Source organism: Urocitellus parryii, chromosome 1, assembly GCF_045843805.1.
Source record: "Urocitellus parryii isolate mUroPar1 chromosome 1, mUroPar1.hap1, whole genome shotgun sequence".
Lineage (NCBI taxonomy): Eukaryota > Metazoa > Chordata > Mammalia > Rodentia > Sciuridae > Urocitellus > Urocitellus parryii.
In genome coordinates, this window is record NC_135531.1 from 13,134,997 (window position 1) to 13,153,274 (window position 18,278).

General features: G+C 44.2%; 1 protein-coding gene across 1 annotated transcript in view; it reads right to left on the reverse strand.

Annotated features, from left to right (window-relative positions):
* Positions 1-18,037, reverse strand: part of Ankh (ANKH inorganic pyrophosphate transport regulator) — a 134,111-nt gene extending 116,074 nt beyond the window's left edge. Inside the window, exon 1 of the mRNA XM_026392381.2 lies at positions 17,517-18,037. Coding sequence (XP_026248166.1) covers positions 17,517-17,612 — 96 coding nt within the window. The 5' untranslated portion in view covers positions 17,613-18,037. The remainder of the gene's footprint in view (positions 1-17,516) is intronic.
* Positions 18,038-18,278: the final 241 nt, after the last annotated feature.

Here is an 18,278-nt window from a genome sequence, read left to right on the forward strand (position 1 = left end):
AGAAGCTGGTTTTCCTTGCGGCCTCAAGGGCTGGGTGGCCCTGAGCCTTCTCTGTATCCCCGTCCCCTTTATACTCTCCCCTCCCCATGATAGACCCCCGGGGCTAAGATCTTCTCCTGAACAAGGAGCCCTTTCATAAGCCTCAAATCCCTCTGACTTTATTTTTTCAGGTAAAATCAAATCACATAAAAATCATGTTTCTTTTCACCAGAAAACAATTTCTCAGCCAGGCATGGTGGTGCATACCCATGATCCCAGTGATTCAGGAGGCTGAGGCAAGAGGATCATTAAGTTTGAGGCCAGACTCAGCAACTAATTTAAAAAGGTCTGGGATTATAGCTCAGTAGCACAGAGCTTACCTAGAATGTGTGAGGCCTTTCTACTTCAGTAAAAAGAGGAAAACAAAGAAAGGCAGAAAAAAGAATTCTATTTCTCACCAAATACAAGAATAACTGTTTTTCACAGGGACTGGTCTCATTGGCACCTACATCAGGACCAGCTAGCAAATGTGCATACCAAGTCCAGCCACCATCAACTCCCCATCTGGTTGCAGATTCACACTGAGGGGCACTCCTTGCTGGCTGGGTGGGAAGGAGACATCCAACTTGCACAGTAAGGTGCCGTCAGCTGCCTGGCCACGTACCCTGTGCTAGTGTGTGCCAAGGTGTGCAGCGAGGAAAGCATCTAATAAACCCAGGCTGCTGTCCCTCCATTTAGACAGAAGCCAGGGACCTCTGCAGGAGCCGTGGCAAAATCACAAGACGCCTGGTTTTTCAGGCAATGCTCCACTCACGCCTTTATTCACTCAGCCCTTCTGATGTCCCCATCGCGTGCCGAGTCCTACTGCAGAGGGAGCGGGAACAAGAGTGTAGGTGGGGTCCCATGGAGCTCTGTTCTTGGGCTCATGGGAAGATGGGGACAGAGCTGTCACATCCCGTGTAAGATGTGGGTACCATGGTCCTTCCCGGAAGGGTGGCACGGAGTGAATGCGATCACTGCCTCCTCTGGAGCCAGCTGCTGGGTCGAGGAAGGGATTCAACACAGTGGCCACGGTGGGGGGAGGGGGGAGACTCGTCAGAAACCAGTGAGGGCTTGGGAGGGAGAAAATCTTCCAAACACCTGATTTATGAAGAGGTGCTGAAAAGCAGGGAAATTGCCACATCTGCCAGAAGGCAGGAAATCAAAGCCCCAGGGAGCTCACATCAGGTTTAGTACTCACCTGGGGATTCGATTTTCAGAAAACTCTACTCTGAGCACAGAAAAGGGAAAGGGATTGTGCTCACGTTTGTTTAGGGGAGGGCAGGGGGCAGGACAGGCAAGACACAGCGCTGTGTCCGGAATGCTCAAGCAGACAGCGACGTATATGAGGACAGACCCCAGGAGAGTCAGGGCTGACCCCACAGGTGATCCTGAATCCTGCCGAGGCTATGCAGGGACCAAAGGAGAGGGAGAGGAGGCTCAGGAGACCAGCACCCACAGAAAGAGAGGCTGGCTGTGGGCATGGGCCTGGCTGCAGGCTATCAACAGCTCTCTGCTCTCCTTGTCAGTCTCTAGTTCACCAAGGCTGGATTCCAGACCCCTCCACAATGCTCAGAGAGGAGCTCTGTTAAGAAGCATCATGCAGCTGGGTGATGGCACACGCCTGTAATCCCAGCAGCTCGGGAGGCTGAGGCAGGAGGATCGTGAGTCCAAAGCCAACCTCAGCAACAGCAAGGCACTGAACAACTCAGTGAGACTCTGTCTCTAAACAAAATACAAACAGGGCTGGGGATGTGGCTCAGTGGTTGAGTGCCCCTGAGTTCAATCCCTGGTAGCCCACTCCCCCAACCTCCCCCGGAAAAAAAGCAGCACCATGCAGAGCGGAAGGGAGAAGGTCCTCATCTTGAAGGAGGGACATGAAGGTGGTCCGAGGCCAGTGGACTTTCCAGACACACCCTCTATAGACATCCTCCGGGGACAGCTTGCTCTCTGGGCAGGCCATTAGATTGTGAAATAACTATTACATTTAATGAGAATATACTCCACAAACTGTGAAGTGCTCTACAAATGTGCAGTATGTACCAGACAAGGAGGATAATGCTCATTTTGTGGCAACCTGAAAAAAGAAATAAAATTAAAAGATTAAAAAAAAAAAGATAAAAGAATGGGTTAAGTAATGGTTTTCCACACCCTCAGTTCAAAATCATTTGTCATATATTGGAAATCATATGATTGATTCTAAAAAAAAAAAAAAAAAAAAAAAGTCTGGGCATAATATATGTAACTAGATATTTCTTTTATAAAATGGATATGGTCCAATTATAAAAGAAGTTTTCACTTACCAAATTCCCATTTAAATACTGAATCTCCTAGTATATTTTGGCTCTCTCACATTAAATGTTTCTTTGCCCTATTCTGAAACACACACACACACACACACACACACACACACACACACACACATAGATAGATATCTACCTGTATATTTATCTATATCTCATTGAACAGAGATAATGGGTAAGCCTAAACTGATGGAGACAGGTAGGTGTTTTAAATTTTACTCTCAGTAGAAAGCACAGCAATAACACATACAGAACTGAAATGCCACTAAAGGGGTGACTAAGGAAAATTAAACACAATATGGAACTGGTAAAGTCTTGGAAATTTGCCAGGCACATACGATGCAATTAGGCCACAATGAATTACAGGGCAGGAACATGAATTTTAAAGTCCAAGTAGCAACTGATAGAGAAAATCAGAGCAAGCACTTCTCTAAGAAATGCGAGTTTTTCCCAATACTAAGATTTCTTCAGCTGCCTCACATGTGGCTCTAGCAGCAGAAGACTCACTGCTCCAATGCTTTAGACTGCAGCATGTTACTGGCAATGACTGGTGACCCCTCAAAAAGAACATTCTTCCATGCAAATGGCAGGAGGCACATCCTCTTTCTTATCCCACTTCTCATCCAGCAGACCCAAGCTGTCCTGGGTGCAAGATTAGCAGGAAAGCAGAAGTCCCAGCGTATCCTACAGGGCACTCCACCTCCCCAGGAGAACTTTCTCAGTCCCGCGTATGAATTCTACTGCAGATCTGTTTCATTTCCATTCTCATTGCTTCCAAGTCTTGCCTAGGTATCCCTCCCACTCCTCTCTTAGTTCTAAGCTTTCAAGTGTTTGCAACCACAGCTAAGAGCCACGTTCATCTAGAAGATCTCTGGATTTTATTTATCTACGTATTTATTTATTGGTACTGGACACTGACCCCCGGGGTGCTCTACTACTGTGTTACATCCCCAGGCCTTTTTTTTTTTTTTTTTTTTTTTTTTGAGACAGTATCTCGCTAAATTATCCAGGCTGGCCTTGAACTTGGGATCCTCCTGCCTCAGCCTCCTGAGGAGCTAGGATTACAGGTGTGCACCCCTGAGCCCAGCTTGATTTTAAAGTAATCCAATTTCTAAGGCCCTTGACACCAAACCACCTCTCACAAACTATATCACCACCTTACATGGTAATTAGAGCAACTGTTCTTAAAGACAAAAATATATATTTATCAATAATACTGTTTTCCCAATTACAACTATTCTAGCAGTATGTTTTCTACCACTACTCAGTGTAATGTATTTTAATAATATTAGGGATTATACAACTATAGCAGAGTACTTTGGAAACCTAATCACAATGTATAACATTTTAATAGGAAAATGTATTCCAAATGAAATTTATGTCACTAATACTAAACTGTAGATAATACTAAAAGCAACAACAACAAAACCCTAAAACAAAACCCTAAAAGGAAATCCTCTAAGGGGAGTCCACTCCCTACTGTTTACACAGCAAACATTTAATATACAGAAAGACCAAGCAAACCAAGGAGATTGTAAATTTAATTCCAGATGGTGTCTCTCTGTTGTCACCAGGCACCTGGTCCAACTGTAGTATTATCCTTAGCAGAGCATGATGATGATGATGCAGATAAATTTGTTTTCTCCAGTGTCCTGGTAAATCCCAATGCCAAATATTCACAGAGTTTTGAATTTTTCGTATCATTATTTCATTAAGGCATTGTTTGCGAACTGACAGTATTATAATAAGGTATTCTTATGTCTTAAAGGAATGAATGAAGATTCCCAGCATTTGCATTAAGGTAAGAAGATCTAGAAAAGCTTGCATTTACATGAAATGTACTGAAGTTGTTGCAGGGAGAAAGAGAAATCCAGATACTGAGTATTCATTGTAATTGCCATTAACCACTCTTCCTAATTTGCAAGCAGTTTAAAACATTTCACTAAACCTATTAACAAGTTAACAATGGCTGAAAGAGGACTCTTCACTCTCACCCAGCATTTAAAACATTTGGTGTCGCCATCGTGTACCCCTTCCTCTCCCACGGATCCATGGGATTCCAGATTGGCTTTCCAGGCCACTGCCTTTCCCTGGTGGTTACCACATACCTCCTAATTGGTCTCCTTGCCCAGTCTCACCTCCCTCTAACTCATTAACCACACTGAAACCAAAGTTACCTGCGACATGCAAATCTGAGGCACCACACCCCACTGAAAACATTTTAGCATTCCACAGGGCTCAGGATCAAGCCCTCACTCTGCCCTGACTGGCCCTTCCCCATGCAGTGTCCTCTTCCCCAGCCCTCCTCACTTCCTGTGCCTCTCCTCCTCCTGGTCCTGCTCCAAGCACACAAAGCATCATTCATTCCTCAGCTGGGATGCTTCTGCTTTCCAGAACGGGGCCACACTATTCCCTTCAGGCCTCAGCTTGAACACAACATGTCCCTAACCCTTAGGACAGGTAAGGACACCTCCAACAATATTCCAGAGCAACCCGCTGTCCTGTCCCTCTTAGCCCCTATTGTACTTGCTGCTTATATGCTCTACAAGATAGACTTGATCTATGGCAATGGCTGCTCCTAACCTTTTCCCAAATTTTTATTTTTTTTTAATTTTTGAGATAGTGTTTCAATATGTTGTCCAAACTGGCCTCAGATTCCTGGGCTCCAGTGATCGGCCTTATCATGAGCAGCCGGGACTACAGACATACACCTCCACATCCAGCTTCCAAACTATCTTTAGTGATTAGTACTGTGCCTGGGACATTGTATAGTTGTCTAAGAAACTTCTGTTGAATGAATAAGTTCTTGAATGCACTCTTGCCTTCTGTGCTCATTTCCCATTCTTTAACAGTAGAAAAACCCCAAAATGTGCATCAAGTGCCTGGGAGATTGAGTTCCAACTTTCAGTTCACTAAGCAGGCATGATATGTTGTTTCAAAACACCTTGGTGTGTTACTGTTCTAACTGTTGATAAAATTGAGAAAGGTTTGGTCTTATTTGTGCATCTCGAAAAGAGCAGGGGGGTCCATGGAATATGTGAGCAACCCCACTGCCATTTTTGTATCACAAGAAGACTATAATAAAAAGAAAATTTAACATTTCAGAAAGCAAGCTACTTAAATCCTAGTAACTCAATTAAGGAAGAACTCTTTTGAAAAAATCTAGCCTTAAGTGTCTTTTCCCCAAATTTGGGGGGGGTGGGGGGAGTGACAGACTGACATATAGGCTACAAAATTCAAGTGTTCTAAGCATCTGTCATTTGCATGGTTCTGCATGTCCCTAACCCGGCTGGCTCTAGGTTAACAAATCCCCTTAATGTGAATCACTGAATGAATTTAAAAAAAAAAAAAAGGGCTAGTGCAGAGTGTGTAAAAATAACCAGGTAAACAGGTGTGACAGCAGCAGGCCATGCTTAGCGGCTTAGCAACACTGCCTTCATTCGCACAGCACTTTATACTTCGCAAAGCACTTCTGCATCCATTGGGTCTACACTCTAAAAAGTGGTTCGACCTTTCATCCCCACTATTTGAAAGTTGGCAAAGGAGAAGCCCACAGAGGTCAAGTTCTTTGCTCAAGGTCACAGAGTCGGTGGGTGCAGGAACAGAGGTGGCATCCAGGAATCTGGGTTCTTTCTATACCCTGTGCTCTGATTGGCTTGCCCACTGCTACTGGGAGCAGAGAAAAAGTCACAGGAACACAGGTCACTTCTTCATTAGCAGGAACACTTTCCCCTCTCCCTCTTCTCATTGCCCTTTCTTCCAAGGTGGACTTTAAGGGGCAAGATCAGAAAAATGGAAGACAGGGTCAGCATCAAAGAAAAGAGAGAAAGAAATCTATCTTCTTCCATTTCCTCTAAATACCACTAACTCCATTTCTCTAGAAAACTGTCAACACCAACATTCTCCTGGGAGACGCTGAACGTAAGCCGTCTATCAGGCCAGGCTGGCTCCACATGCCACAGCTATCTATCCATTCCTCTCTAAGGAAGGAAAGGTGACCGTCCACAGAGGATGCCCCATATCCAGGGCAGGGCCCGGCTCATTGAAGCATTGTACGTTTTGCTTTCTTTCCCACCTACGTGTTCACAAGGAAGCAAGCAGGAACTCATGGGAAGAAGGCCCGCTTCTCTGCCTTGAAACCTGCAGATCTGACGTCTTCCCAGGTACAGGCAAGTAAAACTCACACGATCCCTGCCATCCTGCATTTGTGCCCTCGTCAAGCAGTACATGTTCATTACCAAATATGCCTACTGAAAAGAAGGAATGTGCAGGAAGAGTTCTAAGGTATTATGGTATGAAATAACCAATTGGTCAGCATTTAAAAATGCTTTTAATAAAAGGATTTATATGAAGGAGTTCAACCTGATATGGCTTGGGAACTAAAATGCAGATTCTCCATGTAGAAGTCATGTGCCATCAAATAGATCCAGGGAGGGAACATTCACTGTGTGCCAGGGACAGGGACACATCCAACTTCAATGTCTCCAAGGGATACCAGAGCAACAGGCTCTTGAAAAGGTACACGCAGGTGACCAGAACTTCTGGGTATTAATCCAAAGAAACAGACATGTGCAAAGAAGTCTCTTAACACCTTGTACAAAAGGAACAAAACAGAAACCACCACCTGAACACCTAACCCCAGAGGGCTGGTTAAATGAATGATGCCAGGTGACAGAATGCCACCCTCTCCCACCATCACATTTCAAATGAATATTTCAATCAAGGGAAATTGCCTATGATATAAAGTAGAAAAATGTGACAATTCTGTTCTAATGTATCTATATGCAAAGAAAAGAGATGAGAAAACTATGCATCAAATACAGGTCTCCAGGCAGTGGGCTTGCCAAAGATTCTTATTTTCTTCTTGATAACCTATATTTTCCTTCTTCCTGTAATAAAAATATTCTAATTATTCATTAACTAGAATAAAATTAATACTTTTTTTTTTTAAATTGGACATCCTCTTCAAAAGGAAGATGAAGGGAAACACTGCAGGTTATCCCAGTACCTTATGGTTGTTTACTTTAAGATTTTTTTTTCTATTTTTGAAAAAATACACATAAAATTTTATCATTTTAATAATTGTCAAGTGTATAGGTCAGCAGCATTGAATACATTCACGTTTTTGTACAACAATCACCACCATCCCATCTCCAGAACTTTTATCTTCTCAAATTTAAAAAATTCCCTATTCCCCTTTCTCTGGCCTCTGTAAGCACTATTCTGTCTTCCACCTCTCTGAATGTAATCATTCTAGATATCTCACACAAGGAGAATCATACAACAATTGTATATTGCATCTGGCTTAGTTCACTTAGCATATGTCGTCAAGGTTCTCCAATGTTGTAACACACATCACAATTTCATTCCTTTTTAAGCCTGAATAATAAATAGTCCATTTTATGTATATGCCATGATTTGTTTTAGGCTAGCTTTTTTTAAAAAAAAAAATAATTTTTAACCATGTCTGAACATGAAAATGGCCAGTAGTTCCTAAAATCGAAGATGTTTATCACCAGGAGAATTAAAAATGTCAAATGGTGCAAATTAAGAGAAAAAGTTATTTCACACAGAAAGACAAACTCTCTGCCTAAATGCTATATTCACTATATAAATAGATACTAAAAGCTATATTTTGGAATAGGGAGGAAAAACTGCTACACACCATAATAACAAGGAGCGGCCCCGACCTCAGGTATCCAAGGATTTAATGTCTATGTGCCATTTTGTACAAGCAATGACAAAGGCTGACACAGAAATCAGAATAGAAGGGAGATGGTCAAAAAGACCTTAAAGGGGTGGGGTGAGGTGGCAAGCGCCTGTAATTCAAGCCACCTAGGAGGCTGAGGCAGGAGGCTGACAAGTTTGAGGCCAGCCTGGGCAACTTAACAAGACCCTGTCTCAAAATAAAAAATCAAAAGGGCTGTGCATATACCTTGGTGGTAAAGTACCCATGGGTTCAATCCCCGGTACTGCAAAAGAAGAAGAAGAAAAATAAATAAATAAACGACAGTCATCGGAAACCAGAAACCCTTCTGGGCTAATGGAAATGTTCTGTGTCCTGATGGGGTGTGGCTGTGCATGGCTGTGCATTTGCCACTTGTCAAAACTCACGGACTTATACACTTAAGAGCAACACCTATCACTGTATGTAATTTATACTTCACAACTTGTTTTAAAAAAGAAAGAAAAACAGTGCCCACCCCCCAGGCCTTCATATCAGAGTAAATAAGAATTTCAGGAAAACAAAGGATCCTGCAGTCCAGCTACCGATGCTCACTGCCACCAGTGGTGTCCGGCACGTGGTAGGTTCTCTAGTGGCCCTGGAAGTAGGCCCAGGCCCCCTTCCATTCACCGCTGAAGCTCTGGTTTCCTGGGAAGGTCTGGTAAACATGTCGTGGGCTAACTACCCACAATGCCGAGGCCCCTGCCCACCCTGGGCAAACATTCCCATAGGTGTGAGCCCTGGGTGGCAAATGCCTCTGTGTGGGAGTAGAAATGAGGTGCGCCCTGTTGCAGGTCCGGCTCCAGGACAGGTGTCTTCCCAGGTGATGCAATGTTGCATCCCAAACTGCCCCACCCCAAAGAAACAACAAGGTCTCTGGAAGGCGTGAGGGAGCCTGTGGCATCTGCATGTGTGGTATGAAGTTGAAGAGGGCGATACCCAGGCTCCCTTGTCAGGTTGGCCAGCTATCTTCTGGGTTACCGTGATACTGGACTTGGCTAGAACCATGAAGAGGTGAATGTACCTCTTTCCTATTAAGCATCGTTATTTGTTACTCTCCTTGGCACAGTTTGTCTTTACAAAATGTCAAGTTTAGGCCACACATTGTGGGAGGCCTCACATCCTAGCTATGGGGAATTTTCTGCCAAACTAAGAGATTTAGAGTTTTGTTGTTGCTGTTATTGGTGTGTGTGTGTGTGTGTGTGTGTGTATGTGTGTGATCTGCTATTTCAGATTCTCCAAATTAAAATGCATGACCCAGTGGCCAACGTCTTGCGGATTGTTTATTAAAGGGCACAAACTCCTTATCATCTTAAACACAGTCTTAGAAACAAAACAGCCACACCTAGGCCAAGTGGCAAATTAGAACATGACAGGGACTCAAATACTTCCCTTGACTTAATGTTATATATTATAAAACAGAGCAGGGACTTTGAGAAGCTTGCCGACGTGGATTCACTACCATTTTAGTTGAAGAAAACAAACTGGAGTGACCAACCCGCAGCATAAATGCCCGCACAGAACTACAGCACCGAGCTTCCAGACAAAGGTACTCTTCTTTGGGTCACTCACAAAATACGCGACCTTAGGAAACATTCTCGGAAACTGTAACCACAAAGCTCACTTCTGCCCTCCTCCTCCTAGTCTCATCTTGCTCCCTTGAAAAAGTCTCATTAACCTAGCAACAGCTTCTGTTTTCCAGTCATTTAATTCCAGTTAGATGTCTTGAGGTGTCTTGGCCTCATTTTTCCAGCCACCTGCCACTTCCTGTCCAGCATTCCCACTCCTTAACTCCCCCCACCCCCAGCCTCAGCCAAAGGTCCTCACTGCTGCTCGTCTCTGTGCAGGTGGGAGGGGCCAGGAGGTGACAAAGGGCTAGGCAAGGAGGTACTCAGGCACGAGCTCCACACCACCTTGCCCTGAGCTGGGGACCGATGTCATCCACATTGGGAAGAAGATTGCAGATTCTTGTTGATGAACAAGTTGTTGATGAACCTTTATTTTACTTATTTATGTGAGGTGCTGAGAATTGAACCCAGTGCCTCACACATGCCAGGCAAGTGCTCTTACCACTGAGCTACAACCCCAGCCCCAAAGACTGCAGATTCTTACAAAAAAAGTGACCTCTGTGCAGAAAAGCAGTCTTCTCAGTGCCAAGGATGTCATAATCACCAAAGCCCCGCCAGACTAGTCCCACGAAAACACCCTTAAAAATCTAAAAATAGGCTGGGTGGGGTGGTGCACACCTGTTATCTCAGTTACTCTGGAGGCCAAGGTAGGAGGGTCGAAAGTTCAAGGCCAGCCTGGGCAATTTAGCAGGATCCTGTCTCAAAATAAAAAAATTAAAAGGGCTGAGAATGAAGCTCAGTGGTGGAGTGTTCCTGGGCTCGATCCAATAAGATTGAGAACGTGCAAGCTAATTTAGAGCCAAAGGTACTCCCTAAGAGCTGGTTCTTTGTCTCTAAGGACCCCATGACATTTCCTGAACCAGATGTATAAGCTGTTTTTATCTACGGGAATAAACACCCTCGTTTGCTCAAAAACAAAGAACCAAGTCATCTGCCTTCTCAGGATGGGCTTAGAAACATGTTGGGCATAAAGAAGCAATCCTATAAAGTTGTGGTGCAGACGCCTTCCAGTGGCCTGAGATAAAAGTCTCCGATGCTGTCTTGGTCACTTTAAGCTCATCTGTTCTCATAGTGTCAGAAGTGGTATTTGCTTGTTGGCCTGGAACCTGAATGAGTCCAAAGCCATGGAAATAGCAAAAGCAAGCAAACAAAAACAGAGCCTGTGTTTGTATGGCTTCATAGGAAGCTGCCGGTGGACGTGTCTTGTCACTCTCTTTATCTCAGCAGATCAGTGGTACCATTTTGATGAGCAGAGGGAAGAGGCGGGCTGCAGCCTGGACACCAGCCCACACTCAGCTGCAGGGGCTCAGCCCCCCCACTGCCGCACATGCTGCTCTTGTTGCCAAAAGCTCATCCTTGTCCAGGATGCCAATCTAATAATGCGGACATGGTTTTGAGAAAAAGGAAAAAGATGATTTATTGCTTTGCTAGCTAAGGAGAAACACTGGGAACTCCTGTCCCAATGGCCGTGATTCTGCCCATCTGCAAGAACAGGGGGTTTTTTAAAGAGGTGATTCAGAGAAAATGAAATTAGGGAGGAGAGATCAGGAAAGAGAAGATCAGGAAAAGATCAAGGAGGAGAAGGTTAGGGAAAAGATCAGGGACGAAAAGGTCAGGGAGAAGAGGTTGGGGAAAACAGAAAAAAAAAAAAAAAAAAAGTTTCAAAGCCACAAGGGGATAGCCAGAGAGCCAAAGCAAGATGTCTAACTGGACAGTGTGTAACAAGGGTTCACTTGATGCTTTGGCTATATCCCTTGTGGCTTTAAAACATTTTTTCCCCCTTGCTCTGGCTCTCTGACTGCAAAGCAAAGGTTTCATAAGTATGGTTTTTGTTTTAATCTGGATCTAAGCAATCTGAGGGTAGGGGCTGTCAAATATGGCAATGCTCCCTTCTCTTGTTCAAAAGATCATTCAGTGACATTAACTTCAGAATTTTTCATGAACAGAAGTAAAATTAGAGAAGGAAGACCTAGGAGTGGCTACACACACACCTGTAATCCTTTTAAACCCAGAAACTTGGGAGGCTGGGGCAGGAGGATCTCGTTCAAGGCCAGTTTCAGCAACTTAGCAAGGCCCTCTGCAACTGAGCAAAACCTTGTCGGAAAAGTAAAAGGACTAGGGGATGTGGCTCAGTGGTACAGCAACCCTGGGTTCAATCTCTGGTACACGCCCTCCCTAAAAAATAGTGAAGGAAAACAAGTGTCACAAAGTAGTACAAGATTTTCCCAAAGGAGGTCTCCAAAGTTCTTTACTCTTAATTTTTCCTGGAATCTAAGAGAATTTTAGTTTTCTGGCCTAGAGCCTCTTCTGCATCTGAAGCAGAAAATTTAAAAGCAAGAACTTAATGCAGATTGGCTATTTTTGTTCTACTTTTGTTGTTGTTATTGAAATGGTTAGGTGGGCACAACATGCAGCAAGAAGAGAAAACTGATAGTCAGCAACTGGTTAGTAGAAAAATGACAAAAGCAGATACAGGACCTCAAAATATTCTTTAAAAAATCCCCACCACATACTCAGTGGTCTCACAATGCCCACCGAAGTAATGGCCACACAGAGCTCAAGACTGACCAAAGTCAGTTCCCACAAGCTGGTGTCAAACTCTGCTATTTTGCATGTCAAATGTCAGGGGATATCCCTGACCACCGGGGCATTCACAGGCCTCCCAAAACATACATTGTTTTACACTAATTTACTAAGTTAGAGAAATATGCAATATAGGTTAGATGCTCAACATCACTAGTTCTCATATTCAAAACAAAGAAGAAAAGTCAATCGTTTGCACTAAAAAGAGTCAACTTCAGTAATCAAGAAAATTCACTCATGTGGCTAGCTCATATCCAGATAAGGCTGCCGAAAATAGGGTTTTCTCCACTGCAACTATAGAGTCACAGGTGCTCAAAAATACCTGATTTATCTTTTTTTAAAAAGTATCCAACCCAAGTTACTCTAGTATGTTATGCCAGGAGTTTTAGTGATTTTTATTTATCCCAACTCACACAGGACACTCCAGGGTCTCCCTTCCTCCCACTCCAACATGACCTGGCTTATCATTCCAAATCAAACGAGGAAAGTGGGGTGCAGTGGCACATGCCTGTAGTCCCCACTCCCCAGGAGGCCCAGCACTTCAGCAACTTACAAGGCCCTATGCAACTGAGCAAAACTGTCTCAAAAGTAAAAGGAGTTTGAGGCCAACCTGGATACCCATTTCAAACCCAAAACAGCTGGGCTGGGGATGCAGCTAGTGGTAGAGTGCTTACCTAGTGGGCCTGAGGCTCTGGGACCAACCCCTGGCAGGGGGGGAGGGGAGTGTGTGTGGAGGTCATGCACACCACTAAAGCGAAAAGAAATGGAAACCAAATGAGTGACTACTAATGTAAAGCTAGGCTTGTCACATCTAACAAGTGCCGCAGCACGGGAACAACATTGTACCACACGCTTCAAAACCTGCCTTTTAAGAATTTGACCTGTTGTTAGAAAGACATGTAGACCTTGTCTGCAGGTGTGATGGACATTCCTGGAAGGAAGCATTCTGACAAAGCAGTATTTAGGCTAGTCATCAAACCACCTCAACTGATCAACAATGAGTAAACCTACCAACCACAGGATTATACCTTTGTGTCTCTGGAAACATCCTACTTACCAAAGTCATCTAAAAAGCACTTTTAAAAGGAGATGAACATCCAAAGAGATTAGGGAAACACAGGGCGGGATGGGTGGGTAGTGAAGGTCAAATGCACTGAGGAGGTCACAGTGTCCTTGATTAAATAGGAAGGTGTGACCTCATTTTCTATGTATGAATAAGAAGATGAAATTGGGACCAAAGCACCCCAGGCAAAAAAGCCCAAGGCAGGCAGAGAAAGCCCAGCACCAGATAGGCACCTGGATGTCCTCTGAAACTTGACATTACCAAAGAACAAACAAGAAACAATAGGGCAACACCCAGCAAGAGGGATTGCAGCATGCTCAGGTAGTCAAAGATTCTGCTGCCTCTTAAAATCATACTTAAATATTTTCAAATGACTTGAGAAAACTGCTTGTTTTTTGATACCACATACAAACACACATGCTTCCTCAATTTTGTTTTAAAAAAAACAGGTGGGTGGAAGAGACCCAAATTGTTAAAGGAGTTTTTTCTTCAGAGAGTAATTAGAGGTATTCCCCCACCCCTTTTTAGAATTTTACCAACATTAAACGACAGGCATGTATTCCTTTTATAATGAGAAAAACAAAACAATTATTTTGAAATTTACTTCATTATTACAGAGTGGGCTGGGTGGAAGAAGAAAACAGAAGGAAGAGGTCTCCCCAAGGTTATTGAGAAAGAGCTTGAGATTTACATTTCTGTTTTTAAGCACCTTGGAAAGTGGGCCAAAAAAGGATGCTTTGATTACTATTAATTACTGAAGACAAGGTCTGCCAGGCAGGGTCCCTTCCGTGGGTTGGTGACCCTGGATGAAGAGCCCTTCCCAGTAAGAGCTGGAGCTACATATCACACTCACCCTCTTAATTCCATACTTCATTTGTTTCTGGGGGGTTGTTTGTTTCTGGGTGTGTGTGGTTTCTTTACTCAGTAAATATTAAGAACGTGCTTTAATCTCTTTTTCTTGGACTTCTCTACCCGCCTCCTCCTCTTTCTTCTCCCTCCTCCTTCTTTCTCTCTTTCCCATTTTTTTATGACATTCATAATTTGAGACCCTCTTACACTTGGAAGACTAACACTAGATTTCCTGAATTTAAAAATGGTGGGCTGAGGAACCACTTTAACACTCTTGTTATGCATCTCCAGTAACTGCAACAATCCATATGAAAAACTCTTCATTCACAAACACCCTGGGTCTCAGAAGGATTATATTGGACCCTATCAAATTCTGTGACTCATTAGGAGTCATCTGAATACCTGATGTTACCAAGGAGGCTGGAGAGTGGATTACACCACACTCTGAAGGGTACTTTTCCCCTTAATTGAGAGCAATTGCAACTTTCTTTTCTTTTTCAAAGTCTTCACAGCCAAGGAGTCCTTAACATTTTAAGTGCTATTAAGTACCTTTCAAAAAAGTTCTAATTTATTCTACATAATCTGGTGGTCTTGGCATTAAAGGAAATCAAGGATTTTGTTTAAAGTTTAATTTTAAACAAACAATAGTCCTTTTAACATTGTAAAATCAAACAGACTTTGTGGGTCTTTAATGAGAAATGCATAGTTTAAAATATTTAAAATATGCTTAGTTTAAAATCCTTCCTCTTTCCTTAACAAACTGTATCGATCTAATGAAAAATATCAACTTCAAACAATTTTATCTTGAGGTTATCTAGCACTTGTTCATTTTTTCCCCTTGACCAATGACTATGACAACCTTATTAAAATAAGGTATGGTTTGATTTAATTATTTGAATAATGAACTTCTTGGTTATAATTTTCTGTTCTTAGGAGCCTTCTTTCTGATTGTCCTACATCTGTTGAGTCTTCAAAGTTCAAAATATGACAAGATTAAATTTAGACCTAGGCTGAGAATCTGAAAAACTAGAACTTATTTCTAAGTTTCTAGGAATCCTGGGCAAATTTAATTGTGTAAACCCAACTAGAGGAAGCCGACAGTGGATGGATAAGGGCCAGGTGGGCGTGGACTGAAACTTCAGCTCTGCCATTTATAGCCTATGTGATCTTGGGCAAAAGAAATGACTTGCCATGTTTAAGCTTCTCATTCTTCCTTCAGACATAACATGTGCTGAAATATTATAAGCACATACTAGGTGCTCAATGAATGTAAGTGAATAATGCTTTAGATTTGCAATCTACAAAAGTGGAGACCAAAGGATAATTCTAGATGTAGTTATCATAAACTGTTTTACATAACCAGAAGATGCTGCAAACATCATTTTACTTTTAGTTTCTGCAATAATAGATATATTCTCATTCTTTCTTATGGTACTTATGTTTAGTATTAAAAAGCAGGTCTGGGCTGGGGTTGTAGCTCAGTGATCCTCAGCACTACATATAAACAAATGAATGAATGAATGAATGAATGAATGAATGAAAGAAATACAGGTCCATCAACAACATAATATATATATATATATTTTTTTAAGCAGGTCATTCTATTCCATATAACATTTTTCTTTGCTTTAGAATTCAAGTCCACCCTCAACCTCTCTATCAAAACCACACACACAAAAAAAAAGACAATATGTATTTCGAGAATAAATATTCCATAATATGGATTTCCTTTTTGATTGAGCTATGATAGAGAATCTACATTCATTATGATAATGTATATGCATCATCTGATTTGCATTATCATACAAATAAATGATGTTGGTGGAGAACATCAGGAGGCACTGCATAGAATGCTACAAGGCCTCTTGGTAGCCCCCCCCCTCCACACACTCTAAGAGCTCTGAGACTATGGGTGTGTAATTCCTTTATGTGGCCACATATGTGGAGTTTATTCAACTTTCAGTGGAATCTTGCACATAGCAGAATTTCCGTTCTAAAAGTTCTGTCCACATTTTTGAAGGAATCACAGACTGGGGTTATAATCGTTTAAAAAACAAAACAAAACTCGTCCAAGTCCAAGAAACATCAAAATTATTTGCTGTCCTTTTGTTCCTTGACAAGTCACAGGCATGAAAGAGGCATGCTTTGCTTTTTAATTTTGCATTTCTTAATCACTCCAAAGCATGCAAAACAGTCGTTGCATTGATCTTCGCACTCCCCAGTCACCTCACAAACTCAGGGTTCGTATATTACTTATTAATCATCATTCACTACAGCAAAGCATAATACACCTGTCCACTGGGTGGCTGGAAACCTACATGTGTCCATCTCTCTAAAACTACAATTAAAAAAAAAAAAACTATACCAAATAAAAAAGCATTTTAGTCTTAACTTCTTTGAAGCACAATAAAGAGGAGAAAAGAACCAATTAGCAAAAAGTAGCTGTATGTTAGGCTTCTGAAAATATGCAGGTCCCATCTCCAAATTCTCTTCCTGGGCCTTAGAATATAACTGCATCCCGCCAGAGGCCCTGTTTAAAAAACAAAAAAACAAAAACAAAAAAAAAACCAAAAACGGTCCCCCAGGCAAAGCGCAGGGTACTGTACCCTGCCGCTTGAGAAAGCCTGCAGCGCTAGATATGCAATGACGCCACTTGGAGAAAGCATAAGAAACAAGGAGGAGAGGCAACAACAAACAAAAATGTGTTCCTCCTTTTTAGTGGTCCAACGCGTGGGGGCGTGTGTTAAAACCCCCAAAGTACAGAGAAGATAGTCAGTGATCGACATAACAAGACTCGTTTGGGACACCCCTACTCCTTATCTAGGCTATAAAACAAAAATTTAAAAAATCAGAAGTACCTGGAAAATCAACTTGCACGCGTTATAAGACAAAATCTCCCCACCATCCTCGTCCCCACCAACCGTGGATAAGTAAAACCCCAGTACCTAAGCTACTAGAAAGTACATTTGAGTTATGAACCCGAGGTTTACATAATCGCAAATTACATAATACTCCTCCTGTGCACTAAAAAACCCTTCTATAGGTGAAGTTCATACCCTCGGTCTTTGGTCTTTTACCATTTTTCCAGAGAGAGCTGGAAAAGTCCCCTGAATAACTGGGAAGAATCGAGGGAATAGGGTGCTGGAAAAGTCATCCTTGTCAAGCTGCAAACCCAACCAAATGTTCCAGGATAAAGGGTCTCGGAGCAGGTGATTCCCCTCTGGTCCATCCCCTGGCGCCTGGCATCTAAGGCCCAGGCAGAGCGAGCAGGCGCACGGTGCCCGGCACAGGGTGCGGGGCGCGGGGCGGCGCTGCCCGGGCGGGCAAGGGGCGCGTCCGGGGCTTACCTGCTCCCCGAAGTCGATGGCTATGTTGGTGATGCCCAGGGGCACCAGGAACCGGATCAGGGGCCAGTAGTGCGTGAGCGCCGGGAATTTCACCATAGTCCCCACCGTGGGCTGACCCCACACACATCTGCCGCCGCGAGGGGACTCTGCAGGGAGGTGAGGGGCGAGCGGGGACGCGGGCGGACGGAGGCCGCGTTCGGCGGGGCCTCGGGGCGGCGGCGGCGGCTCCTCCTCGCGGCTGCGGCGCCCTCTCCAAGCGCGGCTGCTCTAGCAGGAGATCCGCAAGCTCAAGTCCATCCCTGCTGCCCTCCCACACAACAAAGATCTGCCGGGAAAAAAAAGAGGAGGGACGGCGGCGGCGGCAGCAGCAGAAGGTTCTGCTGACAGCGGCTCCATTATAAGCGCTCTGGGGCCCGGAAATAAATAAATAACCGCGCGCACGAGGCGCCGCCGCTGCCGCCGCCGCCGCCGCGCGGAGGAAATCATGGGCGGGCGCGGAGGCGCGGACACCGCCGGCGACCCGGGCGGGGCTGGGGGGCACTAGGGAGGGGGCCGGGCCGGGCCGGGCGCGCCGGGGCCTCCTCCCCCTCCGCCTCCTGCGCTCGGCTCGGCCGCCGGGGGCGCTGCGCTCGCAGAGGCCCCCGCAGCCGCGTCCCGGGCGCGCGGGGTGGGACTCGCCGCGGTGCCTCTGCCGACCCAGGGGCGGCGTTGCAGCCGGCCGGGGAGCGGGGCTGGGGCGCGGCGCGGAGGCCCGAGGGACGC